The sequence below is a fragment of the Trichechus manatus genome, unplaced genomic scaffold, assembly GCF_000243295.1.
Source record: "Trichechus manatus latirostris isolate Lorelei unplaced genomic scaffold, TriManLat1.0 scaffold00057, whole genome shotgun sequence".
Taxonomy (NCBI): Eukaryota; Metazoa; Chordata; class Mammalia; order Sirenia; family Trichechidae; genus Trichechus; species Trichechus manatus.
Window position 1 is genome coordinate 1,432,264 of NW_004443993.1, and position 20,269 is coordinate 1,452,532.

Here is a 20,269-nt window from a genome sequence, read left to right on the forward strand (position 1 = left end):
TCCTGAAAACCCATAACTTTCTCCAGATGCGAGCCGGCCCCAGACTTGCCACGTCAGAAGAGACGGCGCGGTCGTCGCGAGAGGAGCAGTGGCTTCCTCGCCTGCTCAGAGGCACTGAGGTGCGGCCTAGAGCGGTAGCCCGGTGGCCTGGGGGGGCCCCAGGACGGACAGCCGGCCCCGCCAACCCAGTGTTCAGACTACCTGTTCAGGGGTTCTGAATGTGTACAGTAGTCTGCACATTGGTTAGGCTGGGCTCGGGCGAGCGGCGCCTCGGGATGGCCCCCCCCTCCGGCCCCCAAACTCGCTGCCACCCCTACAAAGAGGCAGATTGGGAGGTGAGTGTCATCGCCCAGCACCCCGTTTCCCACCAGGGTGGAGATTCAGAGGGAAGATTCTGGAGTGAAGAAGAGGGGCCTGGGTGGGAGAAGCAGCTCCAAGGACGTGCAGAGGGAGCCCTGAAAGGGGTTGGGGGGCTCCAGCCAATTACCCCCTTGCCCTACCCCACGCCGTTACCCGCCTCCACTTGTTTATTTTTTCAATAAAGAAATACTGATGTCCTGCCTCTCTCCGAGGCTCCTCTAAGAAGGGTGGCCTGACCTCCAGGGGTGGCTGCCACTTGTGTGACCCTGAGGGCCCCTGCTGGGGACGTCAGTGTGGGCAGTGGGGCCAGGATCTGAGCCTGCTTTGTGTCTGCGCCACACAGAGCCCCTTTCACAGGTCTGCTGGTTCTCATTACTGCCGCGCTCGACCTCCTCCCAATGTCTCCCCTGCCTCCTGTTTGGGCTGCGGAACTGCACTCCAGGGCCCCCAGGGAGGCCCGGGCTCCTGCTTTCAACCCTGGAGGAGGGACCGACCAAGGGCTCCTCCTCAAGTTAGAGGGGAAGCTCCTGAAACTGGATTTGCAGTGCCTGTGGGGCAGCAAACCGCCAGGCTGTGGGCTGGGCCCAGGAGCCCCAAGCTTGGAGGCTCTGCTCAAGACCCCACAATGTCCCCACACCCCTTTCTGACAGCTGACGTACCACAGAGCAGCCTGGGTTCCAGACTACAGGGGCGGCAAGAAGGGAGAAAATGCAAAAGCGTCATACCCCATCCCGGCCATTTCGAGGAGTGGTTATGGCTCATCACCCCGATCCCGGCCATTTCAAGGAGTGGTTATGGCTCATCACCCCCATCCCGGCCATTTAGTGGAGGGTTATGGCTCATGGTGGGAGAAGGCCCCAGGCCACTCCTGGTCTTGGCCCCCTGTACATCCCAACCCGAGAGGCCCACTGCATCTGGGGTTCTAGAAGGCAAGTATGGGTCCTGAGCACCACCCCATACCACAGGAACCCCAGAAATGCTTACATGGTGGCTCTGCTGACCCCGGCCACCAGAGGTTTGGAAAGAGCAGCCCAGACAGTCCCTCAGAGGGCTCCTCTAGTATGGGATGATCACATTTCACCCCACACACCCTCCATGAGTAACCTCATCTGGCCTGGGCTGTGGGGCGTGGCCAAGATGAGGGGCAAGATCAGGGTGCCTGTGCTTACAGACGCCCCCAGGTATGTCCCCACCCATGGTCAGATTCCCCACAAGGGAGGCTCCCCAGCACCCACCACATAGAGCACCCTTCCCCAACTGGGACATGGGCAAGTCACTGCTCAGAGCCTCAGTTTCCTCACTGGCATATGGGTTGACAGTGCCATCCCCCCAGGTGGGTGTGAAGATTTAAGGAGAGGAGGAAGGCACTCCTGGGGTAGGTCAGCTGCCAGGGAGCCCACAGGGGTCAAACCCCAACTCCCCTGCCCAGAAGCTAACATTCGCTGTCCCCTGAGAGTGCCAGAACTGTCAGCTGGGTTCACAGTTCCCATACCCAGGGGCCGAGGGGTTTGAATTTGGTGGGCACGACTGGAGCGGAGCGAGGCAGGTGCCTTCCTCATCAGACCCTAGAGGACACCGGGGAGGGGTACAGGCAGTCATCCTGGGCCAAGAGAAGGAGCCCTGTGAAGGGGCAGAGCTTAAGCCCTGGCCACCTCCCAGGACAGAGCCACCAAGCAGCTCTGGCCCATGAACTCCACATATCTGACATGGTTGAGAAACAACTTCCATTTGTAATTGCCTTCATTTTGGGCCTCTGTTACAAGACCCAAACCGATACCCCACCTGGTACGGCCGTGGCTGAAAGGGAGAGCCTATGGGCCTCTCATGGGCTCCCCTCACTGGTGACCCTTGGCCGCTGACGCGTCCCTTGTCAGGACAGCAACAGGCGGCCACACTAAGCAAGTGGTGTCACTGGCAGGCTGTGAAGGCATGGTGCTGCTGTTCTGTCAAGAGAACTAAGCAAAGCCATGGGCTGGCCAGTACAGGAGGCTGGGCCAGCATGGTGGCAGCAGAAGGGTCTGGACGGCAGTACTTGGCCCAGTGCTGCTGGAACCCCTCAGCCAGCACCTGGAGACCACAACACAGGCTGGCATCTCATGCAATGGGCACCGTACTACCCGACAGAACAAGCCCCTGGCATGAGTCATCGCGACACTTCCCAGGAGCTCCCTAAACCGGCTGCCATGGAATCAATTGACTCAAGGTGACCCCATGTGTGTCAGAGTAGAACTGTGCTCCAAGGGTTTCCATTGGCTGAGTTTCTGGATCATCAGCCCTTTCTTCCAAGACACCCCTGGGTGGACTCAAACCTCTAACCATTTGGTTAACAGCCAAGCACTTAGCTATCTGCACTCCCCAGGGACTCCTAATAAGGATAAGCATGTGTACAATGTTTCTGAGATGGACACTGGGACTAAGCACCTCATGGTAGGCAGGGGCCATTCTACCCCATTTCACAGATTGGGAAACCGAGGTCTGGACAGGCTAGGGGCCTGCAGCTCGTAGGCAATGGAATCCATGCACTGTGGAGGCCCGGATCAGTCTCTAGCCCTCCAGGCTGCCTCTGTCTCTCTTTCCTCTTCCGGAAAGCCAACACCCCCGTCGCCCGACCCCACAGGGCCCTGAGGAGGTGGGACGTGAGATACAGAGCCTGGCCCATAGTCGCCGACCTCCATGATCCTAACAGTGACTCTGAGGCACCCTGACCTGAGGGTGTGAGCACAGCGGTGCTCAGGGGACATTTTTCAAATGAGTGGCACCCAGAGGGAGTGTGTCTGGGGTGCACCCACCTACTCCTCCCTGAGCATCTCCTCACCCTGCCACCCACTCACCTCCTCATCCTTGTACCAGGACAGCGACTCGGCAGTCAGCACAAACCAGTACTCCTTGGAGCCGCCCTTCATCAGGCTGATGTTGTTAATGGTCAGCCAGCCCCTGCGGATCACCTGGAGGAGAGCAGGGGGGCTCAGTGGGGGCGAGGACCCTGCCACCCACAGCCAGCCCTCCAGCACAGTGGCGAGCACCCCTCTCCCCACAGCACCTCTCCAGATCCCACCATGCTCCTGACGTGGGGTCAGGGTGATAGTCAGCTCAGGGGAAGAGCACCCAGGCAGGAGGTACCCAGAGGAGGTCTAGGCTTGCGCTGGGGGCCAGGTTATGCGGAAGGTGACAGTGGGGAGTCGCACTTAGTCTGGTGAGGTGCAGTTCTTAGGGATGTCCTCAGTCCCTGGGCCTCAAACCCTCTGGGGGCGGCCGTAGATGGGGGCTGGAAGAATCACCCACGCTATGGAGCTGTGCCTCCTCTCCTTCCTCTCTGGGGCCGAGCGTGCTGAGTGCAACCAGCAGCAGCTCACCATGTGTGGCCTCAGCTCTGCTATCTGCACTGCGGCTGACCTGCGGTCCACGGGGAACCTGCTCTGACTGCGTCATGGCCACCCCCCTCCCCCGCCACCCTCCCAGAGTGCCAGGCTTCCCCACAAGCTCTTTTCGGAGTACCAGAATAAAGAGACTCCTTGACCCAGAGCGTTGAGGGCAAAGGTTTTAGCCCAGAGGACCTCCCCAGGCACCCTGGATGGGCCTGCAGGGCTACATAAAGGGTGGGAACACCCCCCCACTGGCTTCAAGCCTAGGGGTCCCACTCTTCTCTGACATGTTGGGGTTCTGTGCTGGGAGGACCCCACAGATGAAGCTTGGCTGGTCACAGCTGTTAACTGAGCAGGCGACAGAGCCAGGCCTGCATGAGGCACTCACCTGACAGCTAAATGCAGGCAGTCAGGGGGCCGGCCCCAGAGCAGAGGGAGGGAGGAGACAGGCTCCCAAGGCAAGTGAGGGCCAGAGCCCCCCAACATACTGGACTGGGGACCCCAGGGCAGCAGGAAGCACGTGAAGCATGGGCAGGGCCACCTGGGGCCACAGCAGCGACAGACCAGGCTAACCTACAGAGCGTGGAAGGACTGGTATGGACTCCCAGGGCAGGGCAGAAGCAAGAGCATGTAAGATGGGGTCTTTCCCAAAGACTCTGGGCCAGAGAACTTCCTTGAGGGCATCTGGGCTGGAGCTTCACCTTTCTACCCTGACCTGCCCTCGGGCCCATCAGGTTGCCAGTGCACACTGCCCACCCCTCCTCTGTGGCTGGACATGGGCTCCGAGTCCTAGAAAGCCATGAAGGGAAGGTGGCCATAGAATGCCACACAGAAGTCCCTGCCCAGGCTGGGGACAGCATGAGATGCTACCTGGTGCCCCTTGTGAAGGCTGAGGACACAAGACCCTCCCTCTTGGGCACTGGCTCCCCGGGATGATGAGGACACCACTCTGGGCCCTGTAGCTGTCTGGAAGCATGCTGTGACCCAGCTCCTGCCCACCCCGGGCTGCCGGGTGGGTGACCACAGAGGCCACCAGCCCCAACGGGGCCAACGCATCCTCACTGGCTTTGGGTGACCAGTCATCCTGGTTTGCCTAGGACGTTCCTGGTTTTACCACTTAAAGTCCTGTGTCTAGGGCGCACCCTCAATCCTGAGCAAACTGGGATGACTGGTGCCCCTACTGGCCAAGTTGGTTTTCAGACTCAGGCCCGAGATCGACCTGAGAAGGACCCAGGAAGGAGCCCATGCCTCAGGGTGGAGCCTCGGAGCTGTGGGGCAGACGGAAGCCAGGTGCTCATGACCTCCCTGCCTCTGGCCACCACCCCAACCCCAGAGCTGTGGGTCTCTATGTTCACAGCTGCTCTTCCTCAGCTCAGGGCAGGAGAACCCGGCTTGGGGCTGCTGTCCACAGGCAGGATCAGAGCAGCTGCCTCATGAACTTCTGTTCAGTCACTGACTGACAACAGGGAAGGGAGAACGAGGGACAGGCTGTCAGTGCTCTCCTAAAGGAGAAATCCACACACAGCAAGGGCTCCACACACTGAGGCCTAGCGCAGCTTCCAAGGAGCAGACGTGCCCTGAGCCATCTACCTCCACCCATGGGGAGCGGCTGTCAAAGTTGGGAGACTAGGCCCTGGCTGTGCTTTGGGGCAGATGGCTGCCCTGTCCTCTGGGGACACTGTCTATGCCATCCCAGGAAAAGCACACTCAAACCTCAGGGCAGGAGGCCGCGGGAGCCAGAGGTTGCTGGTCAGGCCTGGCAGATGCCCTTGGGGCCCCTTGCCCCTCAAGCCAGCCAGAGAACGGCCTGAGTGGGAGGCTAAGCAGGGTTAGAGACAAGGGTGGTGGCCAGGCCTCCACATCTGAGCACCTGGGCCATCCAAGGGGCCCGGGCGTAGAGGAAGCAGTGGGGGAGACAGAAGAGGCAGTAGGCAAGGCTCCTGCTCCAGGGCACACAGCATCAAGCGCACAGCACACAGCAGGCAGGGGGAGGGCTGACCAGGCAGCAGGGGCAACAGCAGGAAGCAGCCAAGCTGGGCCCTCGGGGGGCCGGCCCGGCTCTTCCCTTGGTGAGTGTCCTGCCCTGAGTCGCCCGGGCAGGGATGGAAACCACTGCCGGGAGATCTCGAGGCCACCGTCATGCTCATGGAAGGGCTTAGCTTGGTGGCCATGAGTGTGGAATCTGGTAGGAACAGAAACATGACTAAAGCCCTCAGACTGCAGGAGAGAAGCAGGCCCCTGGCTGCTTGTCGGGGGAAGGATGGCTCATGGGAAGGCAGGAACCTCGGCTGAGGCCAATTGGTTCCTCTCCTCACCATTCCAAGATGGCACTCTGGCCCTTTCTCAACCTTCTGAGCTGGGGCAGCGAGGTCCTGACACAGGATTGGCTGGGCCACTGGAAAAGTCCTGAGGTCACCATAAGATCCAGCCAGAAGGGCAGAGGTGGGGCCTGCCCAGTGCCTTAGTGGCTGTCGGTGGCAGACTGTCTGGAGAAGGGGGCCTTGACTAGGGCTGCAGGCCCAGGCCGAGTGCTCTGAGGTGGAGAGGTGGGGCCGAGGCCAGCTGCCTGGAGGCAAGTATCCTGAAATGGGTTCAACTCACAGACTTGCACACTGTCACTCCCCTCTGGGCCCAGCAGTGGGCTCTGTACCAGGGGAGGTGTTACCTACAGCAGGGATGGCAAACACAACTCATCTGTGTGGCCACGCTGACTGACTGGTAGTAGCTGGCTGGAGCACTGTAGGTGAGAATTCTGGGCACAGCGGGAATGGATGCTAGGATCGATTAGTGATGTCTGCCATAGGCAAAGGAGAAGGGGGCAAGTGGAACAGAACACCCTCACCAATCGTCATATCTGCCACAAAAGCAAGAGGATAGAAGCAGCATCCTGGAAACAGTTGTGTGATCGATTAGTCATGTCTGTCATGGGTACAGGAGGGGTACCATGTGAGGATACCATGTTGACCAGTTGGTCCCATGTGCCACAGAACAGGGACTGGTAGCATGTTTAGGAATGCCAGGATTGATTACCAATGTCTACCACTGGCACATGACAGAGGAGAGGCACAAGGGAAAGAGTGCTGGTCAATGAGCAATGCCTGCCCTGGGCACAGAATGGGAGAATTCTGCCTGTGGAGAAGCACGCTCTGATCAATGAGTGATGTCTGCACTGGAGACAGAAGGTGAGTTGGCAGCAGAAAGTATGCGTTCTGTGGGGCTTGAGCAAATCTTCCATGGCCAGGGATGTGAGCGGAGGGAGGGAGGGCAGTGTGTGAACCAAGTATCTGCCATCCCCGACCTACAGGAAACCAGGTCAACCCGATAGGAATCAGCAAGGGGGTGGATCCCACAAGGGTGGCGGTCAGGTTAGTGCCTGTGTAAGTCAACTTATGCCTGGGGCAATGCCAAGTCCAGCCCTGGCTGCGGTGTGGGGGTTGTTAGCTTGATTATTAGTTATTTGTTATTTTTGGGGGGTGGGGAGGGGAATGTTACAGGGCGGGTGGGGTTAGATTGTCTAACGTTTGCTACCACACTATGTGGGTACTTACCAGGATCTCCCCCTTTGAAAACACAAAGTTAGGGTTGTGGGTAAATCAAGGAAGAGCAGGCCGAGGAAAGGAGACGTAAGGGACATGAGGGAGTAGAGAAGAAGCAGGAAAAGCACAAAAACAAGAGAAGAGAAGAGCAGAGAAAAAAACAGCAAAAGAAAAAAAATTACATGCTATTAATTATATTCATGGTGTTAATATTTAATTCATTATCATCTCCCGAAACAAAAAAGCAACAACATATATATTACCTATGGCAAGCGCAAAAAAAAATACAACATGCAGAGGTTACATCCTTCTCTTCCAGTGGGCTGTATAATCGTGCAAGATCAACAGCAGATCCCCACCCCCTCCCCTGCCCAACGTGGAGAAGGGGGGATATTAGCAGAGATTTTGCAAAGATGATGTATTTTCTCAGGAAAAAAAAAAAGACACCTGACATTGGCATTTATAAAGCTTTACATGTTTCATGAGGCCTCTGACTGGGGCAGGACACCCAGGTGGAAAATCCTTCAGACGGCTCAGGGTTTCTCCACGTGTGGGGCTCAAGTCACCCCCAGCATCACCTGAGGTGTTTTGACAGTGCAGCTCCCACCCGGCTGTGACCTTACATGTTGGAATCCCTGGGGCTGGGCAACCCAATTGGGTCGCAGACACCTTGGGTCACTGTCACACTGCCCCTCACTTGCGAGTCAAGTTCTACCCCCGGCCTGGGATGTCAGGGCCTTCTGAGTGCACAAAACCTGCCTCCGAGGCCCTGCCAGAGCTTCTGGTCCCAGACCGTTTTCCTGAAACATCAAAAGCTAAGCCGACTCCAGAGGCCGAGAGAGTGGGGGGCCTGGTACTACAGGGTCGGCTTCTGGAGAGGCATTCCGGGTATCCCTGAGTGCTCTCCCACCCGCCGGGGTGGGGCTTCAGCCACGGAGGGGTGGGCTACCTGATTGGGGATGGCTCTCTTCTTGTTCAGCTGCGTGTTCCTCTGCTGGGCACTGGAACCAAAGCACAGAGACAGCTCATGTAGGTGAGACGCCACGAGAGCAAGAGACCTCATGGCCTGGGCCTGCGGGGCAGGGGGCTTTCTCCTGCAGGGGGCCAACTGCCCAGGGAAAGGCAGAGGCCGAGAGAAGCCCCTCTGCACACAAAGGGTGGCCAGAAGGAAGGCGGAGCTTGGAAACATTAAATGAGAAAGTGCATCTGGTTAAACTGAGGCTCCTAGGCCCTGATCTCAACCACTCCCGAAAGCACCAGCTATTTCCAGGAGCCACTGAATCCTGGAACCTTAAAGACAGGTTATGAGAAAGAAGCTGGATTCCCAGGTGGCCAAAAAGTAGCCATGGTGGCCCCAAGGTAACCTGAGCACCAGGCTGGCTGAGGGTCAAAATACTGAGGCCTCCACCTGCTCTCTCTTCCTATCCCTGACCCGGCACCACTGGACTGTCGAACCCAAGGCCATCAGGCTCTTCAGTGAGGATGTTTCAGCTCAGGGTGACCACCATGAAAATGTCACTCATCTTGGACAGTTCCTGACCCCATTCAGAGGGCAGTCAAGATCAACAGGGCATGCTTCCACAAGGTTCTTTACTTGTCTACGTCACAGATCTCTTCTTTGTTATCCATCATATTTCCTCGTTGGTTCTTGCCGGCACAAAGGTCACTATATTTTGTATGTGAACACCTAGTCAATTCTTGTATTGGTTCTAAGCTATTTTCTAGTGCTTCCTGGTAGGTAGTCACATCATCTGCAAACAATTCATATTTCTTGTTACTTATTTGCCGTATATCCTTTTATGTTATTGCTTTGGCTAGAATCTTAAGAATACAAAAAAGTAAACCATTTTTGTCTCACACTTTTCACCTACTGCCTCTGCTATTTTACCTTAGAGTTCAAGTTGGCTTTTGGTTTAAGGTAGATGAGCACATGTGCGCGCACATGTGTGTTAAGGGAGTAGGCTTCTGTTCCTAGATTACTAAAGGTTTGAAAATTAAGAATGGATGTGGAATTTTATCCAATGATGTTCCTAATACTCAATGAGTTTATTACAGGGCTTTTTCTCTGGGCCTGTTTTTAATCACAGTGTTTAGAGGGCAGCGAGAAGCCCAGAACATCTGAGTACAGGAAGGAGATTGATCAGTAGTGTCTAAAGGAGGCAGAACAAGCTTAGCCAACACTCATAGCAATGGCTGAGTGCTATTTTCACAAATCTTCCCGGCTCCCACCCTTGCCAGCGCCCTCAAACGCCAGCCCATATGATAGTCTCTCTCCCTTTCCTGGACTCAATCATAGATTGCCCTCTGCCTTGGAGAGGGAGAGGAGAGTCCAAAGTCCTCACCTGGGCCTGCAGGGCTCTCCTGGCACTGGGGCCTGGCTGCCGTCTCAGTTCCACCCTGCCTTGGTCTGCTGTGTCCTTCTCATGCTCCTGCCTCTTCACCTTCCTTCCCTCCGTCCCCAAGACACTCTGGAGTCTCCTGCCTGTCACCTAGCTGTCACTACTCGCCTTGAATGACACTTCCGCAGGAAGATCTTTCCAGGTCACGTCCTTCCCTCCCCTTTTCCACAGCCCTTCACCTACCCTTCTTTCCAATTCTCTTGTCTTCCTGATAATTTGTTCAGTGACTCCATCTCCCCAGCTGTGGGATCTAAAAGGGAGGGGCCACATCTGGCTTGTTCACTGCCCTAGTCCTAAGGCCCAGCACTGTGCCTGCCTCCAAGAAAGTGCTCAACACCTACTCAGTGGGCCCCTGGGATGGCTCCCTCAGGGCAGTGGCCTAGGCTTGTGGCTGGGCTGGGCGAAGCCTGGCACCCTGAGCCCCACACCCAGCCCGGGCATCCCCATTCACACACCAGGGAGAAGGCACACAGCAGGCAATACCCACCCGGTCACCAGCTGCTCAGTATAGTAACAGCTGGGGTAATTGGGAAGGCCCAGGAATCCAGAGGGAAGAGTGGAGTGGTCAAAGGAAAAACAGGAGAGATTGTGAGAAGGAACTGTGGATGAAGTGTGAGAAGCAGAGACGTTAAGGTGAGGAAAACAGCAGCAATGAGAAGAGGGGGACCGGCATTTTCAGCCCCACATACGTCTGGCTGCTGGGAGGACAGGGGCAGGAAAGATTGCCTTCCCCAGGGCTCAGACCATCCACCTGAGATGCAGCCCGTCTGGAAGGCCGTGTCCAGGGCTCGCAGCCCACTCCCAGCAAGGACAGCCCAGCCACGGCCCGTGGCCCATCTGGACTTGGGAGAAACTCTGATCATGCCCACTGGGCACCCGTCTGCAACTCAGGAAACTCTGTGCGTTTGTTCGTTCATTCATTCATTCCACTCAACTACTACGTGCCCAGCAAAGAACAAGTGCCCAATCAACTTTGTTGAGCACATCAACAAATGTTCTGTTCAGGTAGCTACTCAGCCCAGAACTTGGCCCTCCACAAGGAAGCTTCCCTGGATGCCAAAGGCCAGGCCAGAAGGCTGTCCCTCTGTGCTTTCCTGACCTCAGTCCGGCACTGACCACAGTGTATCTTAACTGCCCTGTGCATGTGTTCCCTCGCACGGGACCTTCCTTTGACGGCAGGACTCGGCTCTGTCATCAAGTGTCTGAGGAGGCAATGGCTGGGTGACGGTGAGGGTCCTGATGTGCTACCTTCCTTGGGGTCTCCTGGCTCCCACTTCACCAGCTCCTTCAAATAGCAATCCACATGATAGCCTCTCCCTCTTGCCTAGACCCAGAGACTTCCCATGCATGGCACAGAAAGCATGCCAGCCGTGTTTGCCAAACATACAAGGAAGCAGGCTACTGATAATCTTTCATTCTGTTAGCCTCAGGCAGAGACCTGCATGAGCCACCAGAACAATCCACATGACATCCACGCACACTGAGGTGACCCGGAGGCTGATGGAATCTGTAGGGGAATGCCTGAAACCAGCAGCATTTGTATCTCCATCCCACCCAAATCAGAGGTCCCCGCTCTGGCACTTTATGCTGGTTCCATAGAATGTTCTGGTTTTAACCTCCACGGCTAAAAGCCAGAGAGACCCGCAGGCTGAGCAGAGCCCAGAGCCCTGAGCCTGCGAGAGGTCTGTGAAGAGGCGCCTGAAGTGTGGGCGGGTCTGCAAGAAGCTTCTTCTCAGGCCATGGAAGGCTCTGAGGAATCTCACAGGACATGCTGCACCACAGCACCACTTCTCCTCCTTAAACTACCCACTAGGATGTCCCACAGAAGGTGCTCTGGGGACAATAGGGATGGGGCCACCACTAGCCCAGGAGAGCTTCCAGGTACTGACCCAGGAGTAGAATACTGAGATGATGCTGTGCTGAGGAAATCCCAACATGATCACCTCCCCCAGGGGGCCTGGATCCCAGGGAAGGCACTGTGCCACCCCACCAGCTGCTGTCCTGAGAAGTACATACTTGGCAAATCCAATGAAGTCCTCGTGGTTCGTGTTGATGTAGGACTGCTCAATGTCGATCAGAAGAAGAATCTGGAGGAAAGTGGGGGTGACTGAGTCCAGAGCAGAGCATGGCAGGAAAGGGCAGCAATCAGAGCACTCCCCACACCCACCAGCAGAGGGGGCTCAGGAACCACGCTGCTTCCCAGGCAGGAGCCCACAGGACCACCCCCCACAACACCCCTTGGTAGACCTGCAAGGGCAAGGGGACATGGGTGCTTCCAGACATCAGGGCCTCACAGGCAAGTAAGATTGGGGCCATGGAGCAGAGCAAGGCAGCCTGGGGTGGCGGTTAACAGTACAGCCTCTGGTGTTGACCACCTGGGTTGGAGTCGCGGCTCGGCCACTCACTATGTGGCTCTGTGCCTCACGTTACTGAGCTGTGGAAGGGGGACACGGGAGGGCCTACTTCAAAGGGTTAAATCATGTACAATACAGAAAGTCTTTAGAAGAATGCCTGGCATGTTGTATAAGTGCTATATTAAAAATTCAAAGATAAGCTGGAGGCTGGATGTTTCAATTTTTGATCTGGTCAAGTGAGCACATTAAAATAAAACACATGCACGCACGCACACACACATACATACACAAGCATGTACACCAGATATCACCTCGGATAGGATCAAGTGGTTAAACAATACACTGCACTTGCCGAAACTCTCCTTCCCTTTGCTTCTTGTCATTTTTTGGCCCTGGATGAGGGTGGCCTATGGGAACCATTGGTGCACACAGCTCAATGGGTTAGTTCCCATTAAGAATGGGCCAAGTGGCCTGGGAGGAGGGACCTGGGCGCCACTTGCGGGGCTCCCACTGGCCCTGCACCAGTCACTTTGCCTCTCTGTGCCTCAGTGTCCTCAAGGATAAAACTGGCAAAGCATTTGGCCCTTGCAGGGTTGTTGGAAAGCACTGGGTGCTCCGTCTGTGGAAGCCACCGTGACTGCTTTGGTTAAGGCCTGTGTTCCATGACCTGGGGGTCCTGGGATCAAGGCTCGCCATGCTGACAATGAGGCAGCCAGTGGTTATGGTGCACTTGGAAGGACAGTATCATTCTTGCAAAAGAAAAAAACTAACCGGAACCTCTCAAGCTTTTCGTACAACTTCCATGTTATCGGAACTACGAGGTAAAGAGGCACAAGCTGACCGACTCCCCAAGGGAGCGATCGGCCAAATCCAGACTGTGTGATGCACTGAAGGACAAACCAGTTTCTCCTTCAACGGTGAGGGGAGAGGGGGCCATTCTCGGCTAAGAGACTTAAGAGATGTAACAACCAAACACGCGTAGACTTGTTCAGATTCTGGTTTGAACAAACTGCAAAGAGACCACAGAGAACAACTGAGGGGAAGCGACGAGGACCAGGTTTTGGGTGATGTGAAGCAGTAACGATGGCCCAGGGCTTGTGTGAGAAAACGCCCTGTGTGCCATGAGAGACCATGAACCGCACGTTAGAGTGAACTGGGGGCACGTTTGGGACTGGCTTAAATACTCCAGGAAGCAAAGGGAAGAGAGAAGAGGCAGGTGACAGGTGAGACCAGCAGAATGGTGATGGTCACTGATGCAGGAGGGGCCGCGGGGGCGTGCTCGTCCACTCTCTAGCTTTGTGTCTTCCCAAGAAAACGTTAAAACACAAAAAAGCACCCCAAAGGTCTTCCACTGGGTGAATGCATAAACATCCGGACCATGGAATATAACTCAGCTAGGCCACTGACACACACAACAAACAGCAAGTACAAGCCCCAAACACACCCCACTGCGTGAAAGAAGTCGATTCAAGTAGGAGAACCTGAATTTTCAAATTTGCGACAATGGACTCTAGGTTGATCATCTCCAATCCAGCTGTTTTATTTCCCCCTCCCTTTTCCAATCAAAGAAGAAAAGGGTTCTGTTGTTAGGCGCCGTTGAGTCGGCTCTGACTCATAGCGACTCTACGTACAACAGAATCGAAGAAGAAAATGGTTTTAGTCACATAAAAAGGCAAAACTATAGGGACAGAGAGCAGACCTGGAGTGAGGAGAGGGATCCACTACAGAGGTGCAAGGAGGGGGATGGAACTGCTCTGTGTCTTGAGTGAAGTGGAAATCACGTTACGGTAGACATTTGTCAAAACTCATAGAACCGTACACTAAAAAAGGTAAATTTCCCTGCATGTAAATTATACCTGAAAAACAAAACAAACAAAAAACCGAATACCTGGTCCTTGGTTTTCCCCTCCCGTTCTCGGATGTACGTGGTGACGATTCGCTCCGTTTCCTCTCGTAACCGGGGGTAGGAGCTGAGCTGGGGGAAGAAGCAGAGTGGCAGCATCGGCTGGGGCCTCAGGCCCAGGAAGCAACATCATGGAAAATTTGGGGCGGGGCGGGGGGAGCAGCGAGGACATGGATAGACCCACCAAGTCCCCCACGTCGCTCCTGTCACCATGACTGCTTCAGCAGGAGACAAAAATGCGGCCGTGGGGGGTACGGTGGGCCGGGGAAAGTGAGCGTGAGACAGGGTGCTGCGGAAGAGCAGAGTGGCTTTTCTAGTCAGCGAATCAGAGGAGGAAAGGGGGCAGAGAGAGCAGGTGGTGTCTCCTTCCCACCCGGCACTGGGTGACAACAAAACACCAAGTGCAGTTAAGGCTACCGGGTGGACGGGGCGAGGGCCCTCGCCAAGCTCGGGAGCGTGTAGCAGCTTCTCTAGGATGGTGTGGCGGCACCTGGGCCATCTACCTCGGCGGGATCCCCTTGAAGAAAACAATTCCTCATCACTTTACCTTTGGAGCCCATGCTTCTAGCAGTCGCACTGCCCCTTGCCTTCATCTGCAGGCAGTAATCAAGCACACGGAGCTACACCTTCCGAGGCTGGGGTAAAGTTCACAGTTTGCGACAACTGAGCAAACTGTCAAAAAGACTTGGGAACAACCTCTCCAATGCCCCCGACCAGAATACGTAGGTCTGCACACTGACAATGTGGCTCACTGCTGTGGTGACGGGAGGAAAACCCATCGCCTCGCCCACCCCCTCTAATGGGCACTGACTCTCGCAGGGCTGACTGTAACCTCCACCTGCTTAGTAAATTTGACGCCTTGGGCACGTCAAAGGCACCCACCACCACTGGTCGCCAAAATGGCAACGGTGGAATGCGAGTACAATGCAACTCCCCCGAATGCATCTGCCAATGCGAAGCTGAGACATCGCTAGGCAACAAATGGTCTACGGAAAGGGGTCCCTGCCGAGGCAGAACTTTCCAGACGCCCAGGTGAAGACTAACAATGGAAGAGAGAAGATGGGGGACAAACGTGTGAGTGATAATAATGAAACCTGTTACCTTCTCGGCACACTTTTTAATGACCGTGGTCAGTTCTGAGACCACGAGATCAATACACTTCAAACTTGGTTCTTTGAGTTTTACAACCTGTTTTTTCACAATGGCTTCAAAGGCCATGTCGGGGGTGAAGAGCCCCGTCCTGGGTCATGCGGAGGGCGGGACGAGGTAGAAAGGCACGCAAAGACAGTGCAGGCCACACACATGGACAGGACAGAGAGAGAGAGAAGAAACGAGAGTCAGCTGGTTAGTAACATGCATGGAGGAGCCTGAGCCCGCATCTGCCCCAGAAGCTGCTTCCAATCAGAGAGGCCTCCTGGGTGGGGGGCTGGCTCAGCATAGGGCTTAATTATAAATATGTCACAGGCCGTCCTCATCCTATGGACAGCCAAGGAGGGGGTGTGGAGAACTTGAATTATCAAACTTGTGACAACAGACTCTGGGTTGATCATCTCCAATCCAGCTGAAGTTTTTTTCCCCCCTCTCTTTTCCAATCAAAGAAGCAAATGTGGACTTTTCCAGACTGGGAACAGGGGGGCTTAAGCCAAAACCTCCGGCCTGAGAGTGCTGACCCACAGCTCTGATGGCGGCCACTCGTGGGTGCACAGCGCAAACCGCCCACCAGGAAGCGCTTCAGCGGCTTGGCCAAAGCGTGCTGCCTTGGGAAACAGGCCCCTCGGGGAGCCAGGTGTGTCCTGCTGAGTGGAGGCAGTTGCCCGTGACCACCGGCACAGAAGGGGCTTGTGACCGAGGGGCAGTGAGGATGCTGCCTCGGGCGACAGCACGAGGAGCTCTGGAGCTGGTTAGGAGCCAAGCTGACTTGGTCTTGCTGGTGACCCCAGCGCTCATTATGCTGTTGGCATTCAGGCCTTTTTTTAGCGCCTTGGGGACAGAGAAGTAGCTGGCTCCAGGGAAGCCCAAATGCACAGGCATTTGTCAAGCAGGGGTGACGGCCAGGGAGATTTGGGGAGCTCGGCCTCCAGCAGCCGACGCGGGCTCCCTCTCTGCTTCCCAGAAGGCAGCAAAGCGACAACTCAAATGAAACCCCAAATTCTACCAGACACATGCTAGGCTTGGTATCAGGGTCCCAGGGAGATCTGCCCACCAGTCTGGCCAGTTTGGAGGCTTGGCACTACCCGGTTGGGCCCAGGCTGACATGCTCCCACCCCAGCCTCTGGGCAGAGGCCATAATCTGGGAAACCGAAGCAACATGGGGAAAAGGTGCCAGCTGGGCAAAGGATGATGCGGCACTGGGAGCCTGATACCAAACCCCCACGCCCGTTTCCGCCAGGCCGGAAATCACCCTGCGGAAGGTCCAATACCTTACTGGTACACTGCCTAACTGTATTGATTAGTTCCTGGATAACCAGGTCGACACATTTCAGACAGGGCTCTTTCAGCTTGACGACCTGCTTTTTCACAATGGCCTCGAATGCCAAGTCCGGGGTGAAGAGCCCAGTCCTAAAAACATCCGTACCCGGGGGCAGTGGAGATAAGTCAGAGAGAAACAAAGCACGGTCAGCAATTCCACAGGCACTGGCTGGGTCCCCAAGAGAGAGCAAAGGTCAGGTCAAGTCTGGGGGTCAGATGCCTGCGTCCACTGCCTGGAAACCCCCAGAGTGACCCAAGGACCCCACGACGATATGCAATCAGGCAGTAGGAGTGACTCTCTTTGTTGGACTAAGGAGGGAGACCCAGGAGGCCCACAGGGAACCTGAGATGGGAACAAATGCTGGGTTCTCATAATTGCAATTCCGCTCTGCCCCCATCTCCCCACCCAGGGCAAGTCTGCAGTGGGCTTTCTTACTTTGCCACAGTGACGATGATTCATGCCAAGCTATTGGGTAGGAACCCAGGCATATTTAACCCAAGGGCTTGGGCCAGCCCCATGGCCTGTAACAGAGCCACATGAGGACTGAAGCACATTGCCCTCAAGTGGCCCTGGAGACCCACAGGGAGAGCCCTACAGCTACTGGAAACTACCTAAGAGCCCCCTCAACGCCTCCAAATCAGGATGCTCAGAGGTTTGGGGGGCCCAAACTGGCTGGTGGGCTGACACTGTGGAGGCGAAAGGAAGCCAGCGACTCTCCCCGCGGAACTTGCCTGACTCCATGGATGTTCTTAATGGCGTAGCTGATCTCTCGTCTTAAGTCCTTCTCATCGAACTCCATCTGAGGACAGACAGACAAACCAAACGCATGCAAGGAGCTACCTGTGGCACCCCTCAATATGTGTGCATTTGGAGAATGTTAGCTCCTAGAAATCAAACGACGTATTTCACTGGGCAAATATCCTGCAAGACTTCTTTAAAGTGTTAAAAAGCCAAGATGTCACTTTGAAGACTAAGGTGCACCTGACCCAAGCCATGGTATTTTCAATTGCCTCGTATGCACACAAAAACTAGAAAATGAATAAGGAAGACTGAAGAAGAACTGATGTCTTTGAACTATGGTGTTGGTGAAGAATATTGAATATACCATGGACTGCCAGAAGAACAAATCTGCCTTGGAAGAAGTACAGCCAGAATGCTCCTTGGAAGCGAGGATGGCGAGACATTTTCTCACGTACTTTGGACATGTTATCAGGAGGGAACAGTCCCAGGAGAAGGATATCATGCTTGGTAAAGTAGAAAGTTACTGAAAAAGAGGAAGACCCTCAACAAGACGGATTGACACTGTGGCTGCAACAATGGGCTCAAACACAGCAACAACTGTGAGGATGGTGCAGCACTGGACAGTGTTTCGTTCCATTGCACATAGGATTGCTATGAGTTGGAATTGATTCAACAGCACCTAACAACAACTGCTCTTAGGTGTAGCTGTATTTACAAGGAAGAATATTTTCATTGGTCAAAATTAAAAAAAAAAAAAAATTTTTTTAAACCCAATTTCAGCAAGGATGCTGTGAAACCAACACTCTGGCTCTGTTGGCAGGAAAGTGAATTCATATAAACTTTCTTAGGGGCTGCTCGGTCATACACACCAAAAGCCTCCAAAAACACACTTATGCTGTCACCCAGTAGTTTCAACACACTAGAATTTATTCTAAAGAATGAATAAAAACTAAGCTACAATCACAAAACTATCCATAAATGCTAAAAAATCTGAACACAACCTAAATGTCCAACAACAGAAGGCTGGTTAGATGCATGATGGGACGTTTGCAAAACAGGATACACGTAGCCCCCAACTAACGAAGAGGTTCTGTTCAAACTACTCCGTTATAAGTCGCTTATGACGTAGCTGAATACATCATTTTTCTTTTTTTAGTTTCCAGTATTATTATTGCCTTTTATTATCAGTATCTTTATAAACCTGATCTTTATTTGTCTTTGGGGGTCGGAAACATTACCTCTGAGATAACATTGGCAAAATATGCGCTGCAACGTTATATATAGTACATATTACTAACAATAAGATGTTAAAAAGGACAGTCATAAGTGTTTGTCGTAACTTAAACACGTTGTAAGTCGAGGACTACTTGTACTGTACACCATTACCAATCCACAATATGGACAGGACTAATTTGGAGAGATGGTCACCATACGAAAAAAGCAGGGTACAAAAGACATAATCTGTTTTAAGTTTAAAAAATATACGTCGTTGTTGTTAGCTGCTGTCAAGTCAGCCCGACTCATGGTGACCTCATGCACAATGGAACAAAATGCTGCCCAGTCCTGTGCCATCTCCGTGATTAGTTGCGGGTAAGACCATTGTGAGTCATGGGGTTTTCATCGATGATTTTTCAGAAGATCACCAGGCCTTTCTTACTAGTCTGTCTTAGTCTGGAAGCCTCACGCAACACGCATGCTTCCACTGACATATGGATGTTGGCTGTGCATGAGGTAGAAGGCAAGAATTCTATCACCAAACCACTACTGCCTAAAAAAATACCTATGTACACAGAAATAAAGATGAATCTATTTGGTGTGCGTGTGCGTGGGTGTACCCAGTCACACAGAAACAATCCTGAAAGGACACACATCAAGGTGCTAAAAGGAGCTGCCTGGGGGGAGTGTTAGAAGTATGGGTGCACAACACCAAGAAAATCAGGAAAAAGGAAATCACAAATGCCAGCACCCAGAGCTGATAACACTTTTGAGCAGTCCTGCAGGTGTGTCCTCACAATGACACACACATGCGATTTCACACGTGAGGACATCATACATGTTATCTAGGTGTGATGAATGAGGACATCATACATGTCATCTAGGTGTGATGTGCCAGGACAACATATATGTCATCTAGGTGTGATGTGCAAGGATATCGTATGTGTCATCTAGGAGTGATGTGAGGACATCATACGTGTCATCTAGGCATGATGTCGTATGAGGACATCATACATGTCATCTAGGTGTGATGTGGTGTGAGGACATACATGTCATCTAGGTGTGATATGGTGTGAGGACATCATACATGTCATCTAGGGGTGATGTGATATGAGGACATCATATGTGTCATCTAGTGTGATGAATGAGGACATCATACGTGTCATCTAGGTGTCATGGGCGAGGACAACATAAGTCATCTAGGCCTGATTTGCTCTGAGGACATCAAACATGTCATCTAGGTGTGATGTGGTATAAGGACATCAAACACGTCATCTAAGTGTGATGTGGTGTGAGGACATCATACATGTCATCTAGGGGTGATGTGGTGTGAGGACATCATGTCCTAGGTGTGATGTGGTATAAGGATATCATATGTGTCACCTAGGTGTGAGGATATCATGTGTGTTATCCAGGTGTGATGTTGCAGGCTGTTTCTGTAATCTGCACTTTCCCTTCAACAATATGCTGGGGACATCTGCCCACATCAGTCTACCTATATTTTCTACGTGTTTTGCAAAGAATGTGTATTCCTTTCTATAAGAGGGAAAAAAATGGAACTCTCATTCAGCTCTGTGGACACCTCTAAGCTGCCCACTCTGGGAAGGACGCCAGCGGTGGAGACACCTTCTCCAGGCCGAGTTTTGCTGACAGCAGGCTCAGGCCTAGAGGTGGGAGCTCGACACCCCGTGGCCTGGGCAGAGGCCAACAACAGGGTCGAGCAGGAGGGTGTGCTGAATCAAGACAGGAGGGCCCAGCCCTGGCGGTGCTACCTTCACCAGCTCGAAGGGAAACCGCTCGTGGAAGATGCGATTGATGCGGGCGCCCCCAGAGAGCTCCAGAGTGTCCACCTGGTCGCCCGAGCCCTCGATCCTCTTCTCAAAGTCCACCCCAAACTGCTGGACCATCCTGTGAGGAGGAAAACCCAGA

The 20,269-nt window shown here is 53.9% G+C and overlaps 1 protein-coding gene across 7 annotated transcripts in view; it reads right to left on the reverse strand.

The window, feature by feature from the left end:
- Positions 1-20,269, reverse strand: part of DNM2 (dynamin 2) — a 98,631-nt gene that overhangs the window by 11,378 nt on the left and 66,984 nt on the right. For 3 of the 7 annotated variants that reach the window (XM_023733191.1, XM_012556133.2, XM_004378335.2), the window contains exons 8-15: positions 20,113-20,248; positions 17,116-17,183; positions 16,335-16,473; positions 13,900-13,986; positions 11,674-11,744; positions 8,208-8,259; positions 7,271-7,282; positions 3,192-3,305 (exon numbers count right to left, since the gene is read on the reverse strand). In XM_023733191.1, the coding sequence (XP_023588959.1) occupies positions 3,192-3,305; positions 7,271-7,282; positions 8,208-8,259; positions 11,674-11,744; positions 13,900-13,986; positions 16,335-16,473; positions 17,116-17,183; positions 20,113-20,248 (679 nt within the window). Of the gene's footprint in view, positions 1-3,191; positions 3,306-7,270; positions 7,283-8,207; positions 8,260-11,673; positions 11,745-13,899; positions 13,987-15,015; positions 15,155-16,334; positions 16,474-17,115; positions 17,184-20,112; positions 20,249-20,269 lie in introns of all 7 variants that reach the window. The other 4 variants (XM_012556134.2, XM_004378336.2, XM_004378338.2 and 1 more) reach the window with 3 other exon arrangements.